Source organism: Epinephelus lanceolatus, chromosome 9, assembly GCF_041903045.1.
Source record: "Epinephelus lanceolatus isolate andai-2023 chromosome 9, ASM4190304v1, whole genome shotgun sequence".
Classification (NCBI taxonomy): domain Eukaryota; kingdom Metazoa; phylum Chordata; class Actinopteri; order Perciformes; family Serranidae; genus Epinephelus; species Epinephelus lanceolatus.
The window spans coordinates 17,747,207-17,766,755 of NC_135742.1; the positions used below are offsets into that span (position 1 = coordinate 17,747,207).

Here is a 19,549-nt window from a genome sequence, read left to right on the forward strand (position 1 = left end):
CTGACACAAAAGTGGACAAGGTAAAAACCTGATCAGATTTTATGGTTGAAACATGTTTAATTCTGATTAATAATGTTTGTAGTTTGATATGGCAACAAATTTGACTAATCTAATTTTAGCAACAGTAACAAGCTGGGACAGCTATAATAAGGAGGTACTCATTTGAAGACTTCAATATCATCTCATTTGAGGTCATTGGGACTTAATTATTATTTATAATGTTGAGGGTTTTTTTTTTTTTTTTTTTTTTAGAATTATCGTGTCCTACTGGTCCCAAATAGCTATATGTTGTGTATGTAAAATCTTAAACTGCAAATTTACAAGGATCTATAGATTCACATTACTCACATTACTCACATTACTATAGTGGAGCAAAAAAAGTATGATATTTCCCTCTGAAATGCTGTGAAGTAGAAATATAAAGTAGTACTCAGTTAAATGTTTTCTACCACTGGACCTGGCTTTATAAATCCTTTGACATATGCAGCCAGTGAGGAGGGGCTGCAAGTAGCATGTTTTTATGGGATCAAAATTAAAAAGGTTATAAAGTATTGCTGACTAAATATCTTCTACTCTGACACAGTAGAAGGATGCTGGGAGCACTGACATTATTTTAAGGAAACGTGTAATAATGAGCAAAGAGTCTTCAAACCAAAGAAGTCCGGGGGAACAGCATACATCCCACTGATGTATCCCACTTTACTCATCTGTTGTAGCAATTTTATTTTATCTTTTATTTAGGCTATCTATTATTATCTTTAATCTTAATTTTCTTATCTTTAATCCTATTCTTTTTTAATGTCTGCTGTGATACTTGAATATCCCCCCTGGAGGATCAATAAAGTGTATCTTATCTTAAGTGTCTGCAGGGTTGCATCTTGTAGCCTTAAGATGAACGACCATGTTGACCTTAATGTGAAGGAGGAGGTAAAAGAGAGAGACAAAATGCATTTGCAGTTATTCAATCTTTAAAGGGCTGTAACGAGCACATAAATGTCAGCGGACAAGCAATTAAATGAAGCCTATTCCTGCTGAATTTACACTGAAAACACTTGTTGCACCCGTTGGACACTATCGAATTTTGCTATTACCAAAAGAGAAGAATGTCCCTTCTCGCCTACCGTAGTTGTGCCGGCTGTGTTAGCTAATGGCTAATAGATGCTAGCCACCTCCTGAAGTTGCCCAGAGGAGCCAAATAAGTAAAAACCAAACAGGCAAGTTTGTCAGCAACCAAGAAACGTAAGCTTTGTCTCCAGTAGTTTACGAAGCTTATGTTACCATTGACTGTCTAGCTCAGCATTAGCAGTGTTAGCCATCATCATTTTGCTAGCTACTTGTAGCGTAACGTTATTTGAATAACGTTAACGTATACCATAACATACTGTGACAGCTAGCTTAACTATGAACTTAGCTTTGTTAAGATGCACATTGAAATGTTTTAAATACCGGTAAGTAAATTATGTGTGAGACCATGAGCTTCCAATAAGGGCAATGAATATTTATTCTGTAAAATTAATTAACACGTAACGTCATCAGTCAATCAGTTAGTTTCCTTGTTGACATATAGCGTTAACTTAACATGTAATGTAAAGTTAGTAGTTTCCAGTACCTGGATAAGCCCCTAGATGACTCAGTTATTTGTAAAATTATCTTGGATAGGGCTGATATACAGTGGTGGAAAAAAGTTTTCGGACACCCCATGCATTTGTGAAATATTGCATTAAGAATCACTCTTAGGTCTTCAAGTGCAATTTCTTTTAGTACAGTCACAGCCAAAATACTAAATAAATCCTAAAAAAAAACTTAAAATTGATTGGTTCCATAAAAATACATAAGAAATTTTGAGTATTGGGTCATTTTGGTACCAGTGATGAAGGTCGTTCTTTTTATTAAAAGACACAATTTTTGTTGCCAAGCTTCGTGTCTACATAAAGCCAGTACATTTGAAAGTTCTTCAGACACAAAAATGGCTAAAACAAGGAACCTAACGCAGGAAACACGCCTGAAGATAAAGATTCTCAGCCAGGAAGGGTACAGCTGCCGCCAGATAGCCAGGAAGTGCAGATGCAGTCCTTCAGCAGTTGGATACACTCTGCAGAAATACAGACGAACCAACAGCTTGGAAGACAAACCAAGATCTGGGCGTCCAAGGGTTTCTTCAGCAAGAAATGACCGCATCCTGATCCGCATGTGCAGGCAAAACCGCCGAATGACATCACAGGAGCTTCAGCAGCAGTGGTCTAACCAAACTGGTGTCCAGTGTTCCACCCGCACTGTACGTGGCCGACTTTTAGATCTTGGCTTAAGGTCCTACAAGGCTATCAAGAAGCCCCTGATCAATGAGAGACAGAGGTTAGCCCGGCGTCGTTGGGCCCAGGCACACAAGAACTGGACAGCCAGGAATTGGAAGAAGATTTTGTGGTCAGATGAGTCCAGTTTCCAGCTTTATCTTCCTCCTACTAATGTGAGGGTACGCAGAAGGCCAGGCGAAGCATTATCTCCAGCATGTACAGTACCTACTGTCAAGCATGGTGGAGGCAGTATCATGGTTTGGGGATCCATGAGTGCTGCTGGTGTTGGTCATCTCACTGTCTGTGATGGCACATTGAACTCTACCAAGTATTGTACCATTCTCGAAACCCACATGCTCCCTTCTGTGCGTGCACTGTTCCGTTGAGGTAAAAACTGGATGTTTCAACAAGATAATGCCCCTTGCCACACATCCAAGGCCAGTAGAACTTGGCTGCAGGAGCACAGTATCCAGGTCTTAGAGTGGCCAGCTCAGTCCCCGGACATGAGCCCCATTGAAAATCTGTGGTGGATTATCAAAAGGTCTGTTTCAAAGCATAAACCAACGAATTTAGAAGAATTAAAAGCAGTAATTCAAGAAGAATGGGACAAGATTACCCCTCAACAGTGTGAAAGGCTCGTGGGGAACATGCTAGCCAGGGTGAGAGCTCTACTACGTGCCAATGGCAGGACTACTAAATATTAATTTGATGATGTGATGGTTTATTCATTTTTTGTTCAGTTTTGAACACATTCTCTGTTATTTGTTGACTTTGATACCGACAATGTTGAGAACTGACATATTGAAACTGTCAAGAATTTAGTTTTGTTAGTTTTTCTTGTAAACAATAAACAAAAAAATATAATTTGTATTTGTTTGTATCTGTCTAATGCAGCCACACCTTTTGAAACACAAAAAAGATTTTTCCGCAAATATTTCATGATAATATTTGAGAGTGTGTAAAATTTTAAGGGTGTCAGAAAACTTTTTTCCACCACTGTATATTATTTTCATTACCTGTTAAGCTTCCATTTATTTTCTCTGCTGATAATTTAGTCCCGTGGTCCATAAACTGTCAGAAAATAGTGAAAATTGCCACCACACGTTCAGGTGTATTCAGGTCTTGTCCGACCAACAATTCAACAGCCATACATATTCAGATAGGTATCATATATGACAAACAACCGCAGCATTACAGCTCGAAAAAATACTGTAAACATAAATCTAATATCGGAGTAGTTTTTGATTAAGTCTCTTACATCTAACAAAACCAGTAGGTTTAACTCCTTGAGCTCTTATTCATTTTATTTGTAGGCTTATTTGATTATTAATTTAGTCCAGAAAATATAGGATTATACTAAACAAAAAATGCACATCACAGTTTCTCAGGGCATTGTTTTGTCCAGTGAACACCCCCAAACCCAAAGATGTTTAATTTACAGTGATATAAAACTCAAATACAGCAAATCTTTGTCATTTTCTTGTGATTAATTACTTAATTGGTCAGTTGTTTAGCTGAACTGTTGTTCATTTTACTTTCAATTGACTAACTGATTAATCTGCTAATTATTTCAGCACTAACTTTATAGTGGCAGCCACAGAACTGAACTGATGGATAATTTATTGTCAGTGTTGAGGTACTATGAATTTGCTAATTTTGTTTAATTTTATTTAGGCCGAGAGGCCAGATGGCAAACCTTTTTTATCACTGTATTACTTGACACAATAATACTGTGTGAGCTTACCTTGTTGAACTCACTGTTAAATTGTTGACGAGAGGTGAGTCAGTCAGGTAGTCAGTGAAGGTCGTTTAGTTATGTGGTCAAAGGTCATATAAACTATTAGGTGTAAACACAAAAAATGTGATGACTTTCTAAGAATGTGGGGCAGTGTGGCTTACCAATAAAAGACAGTGTGGTTTGTCAATATGAGTCAGTGTTGAAGAATTTCTTTTACTGAATGACTCATTTTTCCTTGACCTATGAGCTGACTATAAGTGACTCAAAGGAACACCTATAGCTCTAAAAATCAATTTGTGTCTTCGCAGGTTGGAGGAGATGGTTGTTAATCTCTGTCTGCCACCCTTTTGTACAACAGTTCATTGCAACAAGGTGCGACACATTTCGTTGACCTATCACGTAACTGTACCTTTCTCAAGATGATTTTTTCATCTCACGTATACAATGCTTCCCTGGGTGTTTTTCTTTTGTTTGCTGTTTTGTAATAGGAAACTGCAGCAACACATAGCCCTAGGTGACATATAGACTTACTCGTGCTAGCAGCAGTTAGCTGGTACATTAAATAAGTTAAAAACTCTAATTTCTACTCTTTAATGATAGTGTCTTAGGGCCTGTGTCCTTATTATATTATTTTTCTGAGTGCCACTGTCTTTTTACATTTGTTCCTATCGAGGAGAGCGCTTATGCAGCCACATTCACCTTATTCACCTTTTAGAGAATGAATAGGTCCCATATGTGTTAAGACGAACAGGGAGAATCAACGTAGATGAACACAAAATAGCAAAAAGGGGAGGTGGAGGACGTAGAATAAAGAAAGCAGAGGGACAAAGTGGTGTGTGGGCGACTGAATCACAGCTGACCTTGTTATGTTCTTTTTATTTGTATTTTTTTGTAATCTGATTATGACTGTATTTTCTCCACACTTGGGATGAAAGATGTTCAGTTATATATTTCTTTTACTCATCTTCTACCTCACTCTCTATTGTCCTATATACTGTATCCTTCTGTGTGATGCTTAACAGAGTTTGTATTTGTATTGTTAAGTCTCACTTGAATGTGCTGTTCTGAGCCACATTTCCACTTAGACAAGCCCCCAGAAATAACAGCATGACTAAAATTAACACTTACAAATTAACACTTTGTAAATGATTTTAATTGGACAGACAAGTTTGCCATGTATCAAGTGAAAAACATTGAATTTCCCCTCAGGGGATTAATAAAGTAAATAAACTTAAACTTAAATAAACTTAAACTTAAACCTGAAAAATCTACACCTGGTATTAATCTTTGAAACCCAATTAAAATGATGCCAACCATTCTGATGACTTTTTTGCTTGCATTCGAGAGCAGAAGAGGCTTGTGTTATATGCTGACATTTTTTCATTGTCTCATGAAAAATGTAATTTATTTTATATATTTCAGACTGTAGCTTATCTCTGTGTGTTTTATTTCAGGCTATCAAGAAAGAATATAAATTCCTGTGTCATTTGTTTTCCAACGACAGCTGTGTGCAGATGGCTATGATGTCACAAACCTCGTGTCAGCCAACCCAGCTCTCCGGAGGCGGGGCTTCAAGCTTGAATACTTTTTACGTCCACCTGTACAGGTAACATGACAGCATACTTTGGAAGAGGTTTACTTTTTTGCTGATAGTTACAGCCGAAATACACCGGGCACATGCACATACCCGCTGAGCATTGTGCAGCTGTTCTCCTTTTTTTACATGGCTGGTTTAATTTTTCTCTGTGCTTGGCTTAGCAGCCCTCCAACATTTAAAAACAAGATAAAACTGTATAAAATAAGAAGTAAAATCTGTTTAAAAGTGAATAAAATAAGTACCTTATAGTATCAGAGGCACTGTGATGCAGCAGAGCAACCTTGTGAGTGTTTTTATAATTCACATGAAAATAAATCAGTCAAATCATGCATTCTGTTGTTAAAACAATCCAATTAATTAATTCAATACCAGTTTATATAGCGTGTACACTTCCAAACCTTGCATCAACAACTGCATTATCACTCAAACCTCAATACACACACAGTTAGCTGGCACACAACCACACAAGTAAAAACACACTCTGCCCTACCTACCTGACGCATCGCATCCATGCCCCAGGTATTTCTGCGGTTTGATAAGAAGATTGATACCACCCTCAAGTCTGTGGCTTCATATTTGTCATGTGATTTTAAAGCAACATTCTCCTTCAACACCAAACGTGAAGTTTCCAATTATGCTTTGTCACGGAGGTGGCTACTGTCGATGTCATTTTGTCCAAGCACCTGTAAGATGAATGGCATTGCAGTCTTAAAATATCTCCTGATATTGAAGTTACAAATCCAAGGCAGGAGCGCTCGCGAGGAAGGATGTAGTGATTTATTCAAGGTTTAAGTTTTTCTTGGAATCTTTTTTTAGCCAAGGGTAAGGTTGTTGTGTAGACAGGAGACTCAGCATTCCAAAACAAGACATCAGAGCGTTACAGAATCAGAGGGCATCAAAACAAAATACATTAAACTGTCCAATGTGAGGGATTTAGAAGAATTTATTGGCAGGACTGGTACATAATATTTGTAACTATCTTTTCATTAGTTTGTAATCTGAAAATAACTAGTTGTTTCTAGAGTAGCTCATAAAAGACAAACCAAACACTGGCTCTAGATAAAGGTAATTTGCATTTTCGAGTCAGCCACTGTCATTCTCCTACACGCCTTGCGCTTGGTAGAAATTTCAATTGGTTGCAGTCTTAATCCCCACTGTTAGATGCCACTTACACACTGGACCTTAAAAATAAGTATAGTATAGAAAGTAGTATCAAAGTATGAGAAATCCTAACAAGGTCATGACAGAGTGCTTCGACGCACTTACCCACTCACTCAAAAGCTTAAAGTGACATGCATAGTTGAAGTACACCCTCTCATGCTAGCTTTTAATTCTAACAACATCCATACTATAATTTTAGCATCTTAATATTTGCAAAAGTTATAGAAGAGTGTAAGATCTGTGGCAACACTAGTAATATTCACCTTTTCTCTTCAGGTGACGTTGAAGTTTGGCTTCCAGGTGGAGCTGTGCAGGGTGGATGTGGAGCTGTGGCCCTGGGGTATGGACAAGGGACAGGCCTGCAAGAGACTGGAAATCAGCACCAGCTCTGATTCGCTTCCTTCCCAGAATTTTGCCCAAGGCGAGGAACGGGTTCAGCAGGTAAAGGACCAGAAACAGAGCAGAGAAAAACAACAAGAGCAGGACAGTAAATCACACCAGAGTAATGGCCACCAGTGGAGACTTCAGGCCCAGCAGTGGGGTGAAGAAGCTCCAGATGAGCCTCAGCAAAGAGGCCATGCGTTCAAGCATCAGTCAAACACTGAATCCAGTAACTCTGAACCAGAGTTTAAACTGGTAGGTCGTTGCGAACTTAGGGAGGAAACTCAAGTCTGTTTCACACGTTCAAATTTTCGCCCCCGGCCCCCATTCCTCTCCACACCACCCCCACAACCTACGAACTGTCGGCAAGAGGAGCTATGGAGTCGGGGTCTGCTCTCATTAGGTGCTGTGACACAGCTTCGTGTGACTGTGCCGTTTGGCGGTGCAGCGTCTGCTATGGGGCTCAAGACTTTGGCTGTGTGGGGACAACCTGCTCGCTGCTGCCCATCAGAAGAAGTGGAGAGAATTAAAAGAATCTACGAGACCAGTAAAAGACAGCTGCCAAGACCCAGGTTGTTTGGCCCTTCGGTCAGCCAGACAAAATCACCACTACAAGCAGCCACACCTCCAAGGTATATGTTTATGAAGTCTTTATTGTGTCTTCTTGTTGATAAAATACAGCCCATAATTGTGAAGGATATTCTTACAATGTTGATAATTATCTTCTGGACTTTTGTCTGACCCCAGTGATCTTTCCATCCCAGAGGAGTTCCTCGACCCGATAACCCAGGAGGTCATGATGCTGCCAATGCTGCTGCCCAGTGGTGTGTCAGTGGACAACACCACCCTGGAGGAGCACCAGAAGAGGGAAGCAACTTGGGGTCGACCCCCAAACGATCCCTTCACTGGCGTCCCGTTTACTTCAACCTCACAGCCTCTTCCTAACCCCCAGCTGAAAAGCCGCATCGACCACTTCCTCCTGCAGAACGGGATGATAAGGAGGGATGGGATGTTGGGGAGACAAAGGGAGGGAGAGAATCCACAGGCCTCAAGACTGATAGCCTCCAAAGTAGATGGACAGTCCCAGTACTCTCTATGTCTCAGTGAAAGCTCAATAAACAATACAGAAATGGAAGACACTGGATTAAGACGTTCATCAAATAATGGCAATCACACATTTAACTCCCAGCCTCTTACTACAGAGAGAAAATCAGATTTAGGGAGGAGAAATAAACGAGATCTAAGTGGAATTTCCGAAGAATCAACAGAAGATTTGACAGCTGAGAAGCAACTACTACCTCCAACAAAAAGACCAAGAAATGATGCAGTTTCAGGTGAGCATAATATGTTCTGTAAAAATAACATCGTAAAACTTGTCTCTGCTCTTCTTTTTCTGCTGACTTGTCTTTTGTGTCGACATTGACACCTTTTCCATACTACCTCAGACCCGAGCTGCAGCTCTCATGAGCAGCGTTTGTCTGCCAGTCTGGATGAGGCCCTCTTCTCTGCCCTGCAGGGCCGACCGTCCTTTACCTCAAACTTGTCTCAGCAGAGACGGGTTGGTCCTGACTCAGAAACACTGAACACCTCACAGTGCGATCAGACTGCGGGCACTTCAAGCATTCCAACAGGTATGATTCACAAAAGCCTACTCTACAACGCCTGAAGAAATACACTAACCAAAACCTTTTGGGTGTAAAATAAACTACCCTATGTAAATGTCAAAGGTGGCTTTACAAAGGTTGTGACTCGCTCCTTTGTAAGAGGTGGTAACTGCGGTCAATTTAGTTTCATAGCAGTGACATCAGTAGATTTAAATAGTATTAAATCAATTTGGATATTAACTGCAGCAGAAACGGCACAATCTGCAAAAACATTAAAGGCAGAATGAGCAGGATTTTCTCAAACAATATATAGACTCATACAAAAATAATCCCTCTCACTTCTTGTCATTTTGCTGTGTTTGCAACATTAATGGGCGTCAGCCTTTGGGTAGTGGTGTGTAGCCCCAACCCCCAGTGTGCAGGGTGTAGGGGCTAGACTCTATAACAAGGTAGTGACCAGGTGCCAGATCGATCTTAAGCACATGTTCAAGAAGAAGCTATGAAAATTGGGGACGCAGCACAACCTTTTGCTAAGCCCCACCCCTTTGTGATGGTCTCTCTTAAGAAATAGAAGCAGACAGAGGGGTCTACAGTCTGTGTTTGAAGGATATATCCAGGATGTCAAACTGACTAAAAAGACAAAGATAGTTAGAAGCTAAAAGCTGAACTATAGGCTACAGATCACAGTGTAAAAGTGAACCACCACATCACTGCTGATCGCCACACAAGACAATGAATATAAAGGGAAACTTTGCTGATATTGAACCAGCTGTGTGGCATCGCAGTGTGTGCAGATGAACAGTGTTTGGCTTCCACCTGTGCCGCTGCCAGCACCCGGACCTCAAAGTTTCCTTGCTTCCCTTCACTAGTTCCTGTACAGCAGGGTCGGTCTATTTTTTTCACTGTTATAATCATTAAAAAGCAAAAGCAGCATGTGTATACATTCAGTAGGCTATATCTTCAGTAGCTAGCTAGCTAACCCTACACTTTTCAGGGTTTGATTTTGGTTTTGGAACAGGGAAGAAACGTATATAGCTTTCCAACCTCTCAAGGTAACAGGCATCAATAAAACACACGACGTGCCCCAGGCACAACATTTAGCTCCAAATCCACAAAACCAGCCTGAAAATGAAGGAAAGCTGACACAATTGCATAGAGTCAATGGAGCACAGCTGTGTTGTTGTCGGACCATGGTCTGAGCCGGCCCGATGCTACGTTATAATTGATCAGTCTGTGTCCGGGGTGGGACTTAGCGAAGGGTCATCATCCAGCAAGGTGCTGCAGTGGCCAATCAAGTGTGCAGAATGCTACTGCAGATTCCTGGTAGATTACTTTTCAACACGCACACCTTATTTCCACTGTTTATTTGGTGATCGTAGCAACTTAAAACACTGTACTTCCTTGTCTCACTGTTACCTGAGGCAACATGCCCCCACCAGTGCAGAGCCTTGCATTCCTTTAATACAGCTCAGGAGAACTGCTCTGTCTAAAGCTTGTAAAGGGTTTGTCAAGCTTCACAAGAACATTTTTACACTAATAGGAACCTGGTTGCCAAAATTCAGAGGACCAGCCAGAAAAGTTCCTTGTCTTTCTCACAGAAACATGCAAAACACTTGGCTGGTTCATTGTTGAAAGGATCACTGGCGTGCAGGAAATGTGAGGATCTCATATATTAAGGGAGAGGGGCTTAGACCAAAGACTTATTTTATGACACAAAAAAAAGAAGAACTTGTGAAATGCACTGAAAAACAAATGTATGACCTTATAACTGTATAAACAACTAAACAATATTGAAAAGTGTTTCTGATGCCTCATGCTGAACCAGTGTAAATCCATGATTAATTTTTCCTCCCATGTCCTTGCCAGGTGAGAAGACATGCTCCGCATGTTCCCGTTCAGTTTCCATCTACTCCAAATCTGCATCATCCATCTACCGTCTAACCTGTGGTCACTTGCTCTGCCATTCCTGCCTGCGGAGGGAGTCACAAACACTAAACTCTGTCACTGTATCAACATCCAATCACATCTTGTGTCCAGCCTGTCAAAGCCCTTCCCCACGTAGTGACATCATACGTGTACATCACTGACAGCTGCTGTGACAAGGCAAACCTACACCTTCAAAGGCCAGTGAAGAAATGAGGAGGATTGATCTCAAGGTGAAGACAGGATTGTCCAGATGTGGCTTTTTAGCATCAGGACCATGTTGAACTCAGAGTGGGGAAACAAAAAGAACAACTGATAAATTGTACACTTAACTCAAATAGTGAACACAGTAACTGCAGGAAGTTTGTGTAAAACAAGCAGTGTGGATTGTCAGCAGATTATTTCCTGTAAATCTTGTTTTCCTAATAATTTTTGGGACCTTAATATACGATTCTCTCCATATCTATGTCTGTATTGTGTATTTTTTTTTTACTTATTTGTAATAATCATACATACTTAATAAGCTACTTTTTGACAACTTCAGTGTCTTCTTCTCCCTGATGCTTGGCCATTGTTCTATCAGCCCTTTGGTTGGTTTTACCGTATACTTTCCTAATGCAGGATGAGACTGTTTAGCTCTGTGAATACAGCCTGTGTCCAGGTCTTCACTGTGCCCTTATTGTGTAAAATTTATATCTTGAATGATAATGTCAACTTTAAAAATAACAGTTTTATTTAGTTTTCTTCACAGAAAATATGATATAACGACTATGTACGATATATCGATATATTTACAAGAAAGATATACATTTAGACAATTGTTATTATTGTTTACATCAATATAGGATCAAGTTGCGTTACATGACACATACCAGTGTGCATCTCTCCTCTCTCACACTCTCCACACAGCTCCACCCCACTCACTCACTCAGAAGTTTTCCATCAACACTTAGAGAGACACAGAGCTGCTCTGCTGTTTAATCTGTCTGTTAATTTGTCTACAGTGTGACATCAGTCTGTATGTTGCACGTGCTACGCTAAATCAGTCTGAGATGAATGAAATCACCGCAGCACGAGTGCAATCCAGCGCTGTGCTGCTCGTTTTTTTATTGCACGTCGCCATTCCTCTTGATAGTTGTAGTTTGAAGTTTGAATTTTATTTTAATCACAGTCTGTTTTTATAAAAGTGCACATCTCAAATGTGGCTTTGACTTGCAACTGAAAAACATGTAGCCCATTTTGTAGAATAAAATTATCATCAGTAATGTGTAAGTATTAAAGGCAAATAATAGAACAGTCTTGAAAGTTCAGAAAATTACACCAATTTACTGATACTACGCCATCCAAAATCTAAAACAATATCTAGTCTCACATCACAATATCGATTTATTGTCCAGCCCCAATAGAGTGTGCCAGTAAACCCGGAACTCCGTTAGCACTTTTAGCACTTCCGGTTCTCTCGTCTAAAAGTCAATACGTTTTTTGAATGGGATTTTGGTAAAATGCCCCAAATAAGGTCTGTGGTTAACAAAAGCTTAAGTGAGTTTCAGATTTTGTTCTATGACATAAAACACGTCAGTAAATACCCTACTTGTGAATTTTGAAGCTTTTACGTGTCATAAAAAAGGCGGTTGCTAACAAGTTGCTCAATACGACTACAAACCCTGTCAGGGACATTAAACGTCATCACCCCCGAACAGGCGAGAGTGCTGGCAGTCCACCATTACAGCTTCTTATTTATCTTAAACAGTCCGATTTCCCCATTATACAATGTTTTTAAAATAAAGCGGCCAAAATCAGTTGAAAGCTTAGTGGCGGTGACGTTAAGAGTCATGTGATCGTGGAGTAGTCATGTAGTCCGTTAAAGCCTAAGGTTAGTTTTTACTTCTGGCAATCGTATTTAAGCTTTAAATGTGGTATGAAAGGTGTTCATATGTGAAGATTATCTAGCTGAACAAAACCTGTAAGTATCATAAACTTGTGTTAGCCACAGAGCTTATTTTCTGACATAATCCAAAACGCAATGCAAAAATCACATTGACTTTCTCTTCCGGGAACCAACGCGATGCTAAACTTCCGGGTTTTGACGTCAGCCCTGGCACACACTATTTCTTAGAACATTCTTGGACCTGTGACGTCGCTAAATCAACTTGTAATGTCACTCAAAGCAAAGACCTTTATAAAAATCTTGCGTAAAAGACTGTTTAAAGAAAAATGTTCTCTTCTCTACCACCCTCCTCCGCATCTTAGCCATTTTATTGAGTAGCTGCAGCCTTGGTTATGCAGCCTTTGTACAAACGCTGGATGTGTAGATGTGTCGAGGACGCACAAAGAGAAGGTTGAGGGACATGAGTACTGAGAGCAAGAGGCCAGAAGAATGAAAGTAAAAATGAAGTTCACCCAAGGATGTGTGGTCATTGTGAGGAAACACACTGGGTCAAGCTCAGCCCTCCCCTCCACTCACAGCTTAACATTCATTCCATTCTTGGTATAGGTTTTGTTTTATTGAGAGTTATTATTAATAATAATAATTTAAATACATTTTTGATCAGTAAATATTAAAGTGAATACGCTGGCATGAATTCCCACAATGGCAAGTGTTTATCAGGCAGCACTGACAAGCTGAATTTCTTTAAAATCGCTATTATTCAGTCATGTTTCTCTTATTCCGCTGACTTCCTCCATCTGACACCACATTCTGATTCTAGTTTTATTTCTTTTCTTTATTTATGTTACTGTTTACTGTATTTTCCTTTGAGATGCAGTGTTAGGAAATAAATATGTGCACAATGTCCTCCAGCAGAGGCTACAAGACCTTCAGAGTGTCCTTGCCCACATTTTCATTTTCTACCTCTTAACACTTCACTCTAATTGCCTCTTGTGAGTTTGTTATTGCATGCACAAAAGGGTTGAAAACAAAAAAGTCAGGAAAAACAGAATTCATTGGTGTTTGCAATCACAAACAGCATCATTTATGTGTTGGTTTCCCTGACAACATTAAGCTTAACTAAGGTCATGATCCTATATCCGCTCGGTACGAGCAAAGGCTGAATCAGTTGTTCTTGCATGTAAAATGGAGACGTCAGCTTAACGGGTTCAGCTACAAGTGGTAGATAAAGCACTTAAATTATACTGACAGTATATTGGAGTGGAGCCTCGATTTGTCAGATTGACTGATTAGCTTATTTTTCTGTTTTATACGTCAGTACCAATTGCCAGAAAAAAATGTGGCATTGTACGTCTCAGCAAACTACAGGATACGTTACGTTTGCATTTTATTATGTAGCAGATATGTTGAAATTTATGTTTCAACAGTGCTGTGGTTAGGTTTAGCAAAAAAAAAAAAAACATACAAAACACTGGGTTGTGGTTGGAAAAAGCTCAAGTTTTGACTTAAGATACCTTGTTTGGTGGGCACAATCTCAGCAGAAAAAGCAGCAATATTTGGTTAAAAAATTAAAAAAAAAAAAAAAAACAGCTTTTTGTGCCCCAAGACATCAGTGATATCTCTAAAAAAAACGCAGGACACACAGTGACATCTTGGTAAATAAAAAATCTTGTCATGCCTTAAAAAAAATCTCCAATGTCTAGGTAAAAAACAACCGCTTTTTGGACCACTATCCTGGCAGGAGAAGCAGTGATGCTCTAAAAAAAAAAAAAAAAAAGCCACTTTTTGTGCCACTTTTCCAGCAGGAAAAGCTGTGATGCTCTGTAATTGACAGCTGCTTTTCAGGTCACTATCCCAACAGGAAACAGCGACATCTTGGTTAAAAAAAAGAAGCTTGTCATGCCTTAAAAAAGCTGCATGTTCATGTTAAAGAACAACCAGTTTTCAGACCATTAGCCTGCCAAGAAAAGCAGCAACATTTTGGTAAAGAACAACCGCTTTTTGGGCAACTATCTCAGCAGGAAAAGCAGTGATTCCTGGCAGCCACTTTCCTGGCAGGTATAGGAGTGACGTCTGTAAAAAAAACAGCCATTTCTCCGGTAGGAAAAGCAGTGATGCTCTGTAATAAACGGCTGCTTTACGGATGACTACCCCAGCAGGATGAGCAGCAATGTCTCTGTAAAAAAAAACAACAAAAAAAAAACGCTGCCTTTCGGGCCAATATCCCAACAAGAACTGCAGCTTTGTCTTGGTGGAAAAACGCTTTTCATACCTTAAAAAAGCTGCAGTGTCTTGGTAAAAAAAACAACCGCTTTTAGGACCACTAGCCTGCTAAGAAAAGTCGCAACATCTCGCCAAAAAACAACAGCTTTTTGGGTCATTATCCCAGCAGGATGAGCAGCAATGTCTCAGTAAAAAACAGCTGCTTTTCAGGCCACTTTTCTGGCAGGAAATGGTGAAAAGCTGCTAAAGTCTCTGTAAAAACAACCACTTATTAGGACACTATTCCAGCTGGAAAACAGCGACATCTCTTTAAAAAACAACAGCTTTTCATGCCCAGAAAAAGGAAGCTATGTCCTGGGAACTAACAACTACTTTTTGTGTCTAAAAAGCTGCTGAAAAAGTGAAAGGACAGTGCACTACAAAACATTTGGTCGCTCAAAAGCAACTAAAAACAGGGATGACTCACTGAATCACAACCAGTTTAGTTGTTTTTTGGTCTTGAACAATGACCTGCAGTGGTCTGCAGCTTGGCAGGCACCTTGCCCACCCTCAAACTTTCAAAAATGTAGTTTCAAAGTGATTTTTGATTAACTTTTAAATTGCATACTGTTCTAGAGTACAGCAAAGCAAAGGCCACATTTTATATTTATTGAAACACTTAAAGCTTGAATGTTGTGATGCTAATAAAAGTGCTCCTTCACACCTGCTGCCTCTGATGCTCAGTTTTGTCATTTAGCTTGTTTATCAGCATCACAACAGCTAATAGGTGACAAACAACCCAAAGCATGCAACAGGACACCTAACAGCATAATGAGTTTCACATATTTTTGCTTATTTGAAATGCTAATCTTGTTGTGCTCATTAATAGTTTGAAATTACATCAGGAGGATAATTTGGGTGACCTTGGGGTTGTCATGACAGTTCCCTCGGTGTGACAAAAGTCAAAAATGTCTGTCTCACAGTGGATGAGCTTGACAGCTGAATTGTGCATGATCACCATGAAATGTACTTAATCATTGCGCTTATTGCAGTAAATGTAATTAGTTGTCCACAAGTCTAATTAATTGTTCATGTTCTGCCATTTCCAGTGTGTGCCCTCCTGCTGTCCGCAGCACAGCCTCAGATTATTCAGGAAAGTTACTCCAAATAAGTGCGGCGCAGTCGTGAATACAGAAAAGGCATCTTCTGCTGTCGCCGCTGTTTGCTTGTATAGATTTGTTAGATGACACACATCTGATGCAGAGCCATATCTGCCGCGACCTCTCCGCGCGCACACGCACGCAGGTGGCCTTCGGGCGCGCGTGCATGTGCAGAGCAGAACAACACGACACTGACGTCAGATACGAGTGTCAGTCGCTTTGTCAGGTCATGTCCATCTGCTTATAAGTGAGGACTCTACCGGGGCATCAGTCACACATCCACCCGGGGCAGAGGACATACCGGTGCGCGGCGCTCATCCAGAACCACCAGCAGCAGCGATGCCTCACTCCTTGTTCCCCCTGTGCGTCCTGGGACTCCTCACGCTCTCATCCGCCTGTTACATCCAGAACTGCCCGAGAGGAGGGAAGCGAGCGCTGCCGGAGACTGGGATCAGACAGGTGAGGACCATCATTTTTCTGAGACATCATCTTTGACTTTCCTAGATTATTTCTATTATCATAGCCCCAGCTTTCCTGTTTTTCCTTCCCTATTATTTATGTCTTGGATTGTAAATTTCCAAAGCTGCCTTTGAGTTTAAGAACTTAATATCTCTGTAAAATAATTCTTAAAAAATCAATGTTTATAATCAGGGAAATTGCAAGTATAAAATCCGGGAAACTTTTTTAAGATCAAATTGGTATAAATGGTTTATTGGTTTGACATCTAATAAGAACAATCCCAGCCATTTTGCTCACTAAAATCTTGTAAGGACCATGATAAAACGCAATTATGATAGCAATAACAACTTAAAGTTGTGGTTTGTGTAAGATGGCAGCAATTTTTTCTTACTATTTTTCTTTGTTCAGGAGCATAATGTCAGATAAACATGTTTTAAAATGTGTGTGTGACAAACTTGTGTATTGTAGCTTATAGGGAAACAAAAACTGTTTTTATATTCATTTTTATTTCTAGTGTAAAGGCAAGTTAATAAATACATGAGAAATACACACATTAACGTGAGATAAATTGCAACAGAAATCATGCAACCATTTTCCAGTATTTAAAAATCAGCTTTTTGGCTTATATCAAGCCCATTACCAGAGTGAAAGCTCTTGCATTTTCATCAGAAGAGTGTGCAATGCCAAAATAAAACAGCAATGTCCCATCAATAATTCACTGGATTTATTGCCGTTAAGGAGGAGGACATTCAAAAAGGTCAACTATCATGGGCATCTGTCAGAATACATCAGCCACTGAAACTCTCTGCACACAAAGGTTCATTTCTGAACTTAAATTGCAATTAAACATGAAGAGGGGAGCAAACACACATTGGTTTTGAATCTGAAAGAAATAAATACAAAATTAGAACTTCAGTGTCCATGTTAATAAGGGTAGATAATGCTCTAGGTTTAAAGTTATGATGTACAGGATAAACTAAAGAGAAGGAAACTGCCTACCAGCAATGCCGCCCCATGTGATGAAGAAAGAATGAGTGAAATGGTGCTCAGGGTTTAAATAGATGTGAGCGGGTGAAAGATACCAATCAGTGCTGAGGAATGGGGAGGAGAGGAAGTGAGGAAATAAAGGAAGTTAGAAATCTTTACTGCAATAGCACCTGATTAATGCTCCAATATATCCCATTCTCCTTCAGTGCATGTCTTGTGGCCCCGGAGACAGGGGTCGCTGCTTCGGCCCCAGCATCTGCTGTGGGGAGGGCCTTGGCTGCCTGCTGGGCTCCCCTGAAACAGCTCACTGTGTGGAGGAGAACTACCTGCTCACGCCCTGCCAGGTAGGAGGGAGACCCTGTGGCTCTGAGGGAGGACGCTGCGCTGCTTCAGGACTCTGCTGTAACTCAGGTACAGTCTGATGCTTGTCATGTTCAGACACCTTAATAAGACTAATATGATTTGGAAAACTTTGAATAAAATCCTCTCCTCCTCCTCAGAGAGCTGCATGGTGGACCCTGACTGCCTGGGGGACACTGAGGCCTCGGATCCGGCTCACGGCTCTGCAGGGAGCTCACCTGCAGAACTGCTGATGCGCCTGCTGCACGTAGCCACCAGAGGACAGACTGAGTACTGATACTGATCTCTGCGGAGGCTTCTCAGGGCCCGGAGGTGCAGCAGAATGTTGTTAAAATGCCAAGTCAAACTTTGTTCTCTCTTAACCCCTACTGCTGTGATATCTCTGTGTAGATGGTCACAGAAAGAGAACCATCTCTAACTTAAGTAATTGGCTTTTGTCATCCAGATCCTGGGGGAGAGAAATCATGATACTGGTAATGAAAAGTAGATGTTTGTTCTAACCTTAGAAATGTATATACTAATGCACATACTGTAAACAAAATTGTATTCTATATGAGGGGATGTGACACCTTAGAGCTCCATTTCAAACAAGTGAATCATAGCAGAAAACACTGTAAATAAATCAGAGATCAGAGATTACAGACATCCACGTACAACAGCCGAATGACAATGCAGTTCTCGTGTAGTAGAGATATAATTGTATATTGACAATCGGAGAAACAATACAGAATGTATCACTGCCAAAAAAACTTGCTGCTGTCTGTGTTCATTACTCCCATGCTCCAGGTTATTATACCTGTGAGATGAATCACTGACAAAACTTGCATGTTTTCTGTGTGTGTGCATCCAGTTACAGGAAATTAAAATGAATCTTGACACTGATATGAGGGTCAAGAGGCGACAACAGAGGCTGAACTTTTTAAAGAAGAGTCTAAGGTAGATGAAAAGATGGTTGGTTAAAATCATTTGCATCTGTGGTTGAATCAATAACACAAACTGGCAGTGTTGATCAGTGCCGTACCTTTCATTCATCTCCTTCAAGACACACAGCTCTCTCTGCTGTGTATCAACATGTCAAGTTTGCATAAATGAAAAAAACTCGGCTCTAATTGTTGTATTCCTTTGTGTGTGATGATTGAGAGTCGATGTTCATGCCAGGACTGTGACGGCAGTTTGTCTGTAGTGTTCTCCAGATCCAGCTGGAACAGGAAGCGGGGGCCTCCCATACTTTGACATTTACCAGTTTTGACTGATCCAACACCTGTGTGGCATCTCAGGAAAACTGGAAATTTCTCATAAGTCTGACTGGTGCGTTTATTTTTAACGTTACAAGCCTTCAGTGCATGCATTGCCCCTGGCCAATGTTACATGAGTAATGCAAACTGTAAATGAATATTACTTCACATGATCCAGTGGTGTTTTAAAACAGATTATGTGTAGGGTTTCATTTCATTCACCATTTTGGAGCCCAGCAGGACTTTCTGCTTGACTTCCTGATTGTTTACAGTGGAAATGACCTTTAATAATTTATGCAAAATGCAGAGTTACTTATCAGACATTTTGAAAATGAAACAAAAAAGAGAAAGTGCAGTCAATATTTGATTGATTGCCACAAAATTTTGTACAGAAATTCATGGTTCCAGAGGATGTATGTAGACTTTTCTTTAGTGCCACCAAGATGATGTGGTTTTAAGGTAAATGCTTCAACAACTACTGGCTGGATTGTCTTAAAATTTGGGCCACGTATTCCTGCCCTCTTAAGGATGCATTGTACCAACTTTAACTTCATCTAGTGCCA

At 40.2% G+C, this 19,549-nt stretch overlaps 2 protein-coding genes across 4 annotated transcripts; both read left to right on the forward strand.

Moving 5' to 3' along the window:
* The first annotated feature begins 1,125 nt into the window (after positions 1-1,125).
* On the forward strand, positions 1,126-13,501 carry ubox5 (U-box domain containing 5). Of its 3 annotated transcripts, none has more exons than XM_033618938.2 (7): positions 1,126-1,214; positions 4,338-4,401; positions 5,534-5,635; positions 7,064-7,800; positions 7,916-8,502; positions 8,614-8,799; positions 10,639-13,501. In XM_033618938.2, exons 2-7 carry the CDS (start codon positions 4,348-4,350, stop codon positions 10,857-10,859), a joined length of 1,887 nt encoding a protein of 628 aa, XP_033474829.1. In that variant the 5' UTR covers positions 1,126-1,214; positions 4,338-4,347; the 3' UTR covers positions 10,860-13,501. The 3 variants fall into 3 exon arrangements, with proteins under 3 accessions (XP_033474829.1, XP_033474830.1, XP_033474831.1); XM_033618939.2 differs by having other exon boundaries at positions 1,137-1,239; XM_033618940.2 differs by having other exon boundaries at positions 1,137-1,214; positions 5,484-5,635.
* A 2,707-nt stretch (positions 13,502-16,208) lies between these two features.
* On the forward strand, positions 16,209-18,670 carry avp (arginine vasopressin). Its single transcript, XM_033619074.2, has 3 exons — positions 16,209-16,404; positions 17,598-17,802; positions 17,892-18,670. Exons 1-3 carry the CDS (start codon positions 16,285-16,287, stop codon positions 18,026-18,028), a joined length of 462 nt encoding a protein of 153 aa, XP_033474965.1. The 5' UTR covers positions 16,209-16,284; the 3' UTR covers positions 18,029-18,670.
* The last annotated feature ends 879 nt before the right edge of the window (positions 18,671-19,549 follow it).

Bases quoted from the DNA above. Each gene is read 5' to 3' on its own strand.
- avp (XM_033619074.2), top strand. From the start codon at position 16,285: ATGCCTCACTCCTTGTTCCCCCTGTGCGTCCTGGGACTCCTCACGCTC. The intron at 16,405-17,597 runs GTGAGGACCATC...ATTCTCCTTCAG, and splicing joins CGGAGACTGGGATCAGACAG to TGCATGTCTTGTGGCCCCGG. The intron at 17,803-17,891 runs GTACAGTCTGAT...CCTCCTCCTCAG, and splicing joins AGGACTCTGCTGTAACTCAG to AGAGCTGCATGGTGGACCCT.
- ubox5 (XM_033618938.2), top strand. From the start codon at position 4,348: ATGGTTGTTAATCTCTGTCTGCCACCCTTTTGTACAACAGTTCATTGC. The intron at 5,636-7,063 runs GTAACATGACAG...TTTTCTCTTCAG, and splicing joins TTTTACGTCCACCTGTACAG to GTGACGTTGAAGTTTGGCTT. The intron at 8,800-10,638 runs GTATGATTCACA...TGTCCTTGCCAG, and splicing joins CACTTCAAGCATTCCAACAG to GTGAGAAGACATGCTCCGCA.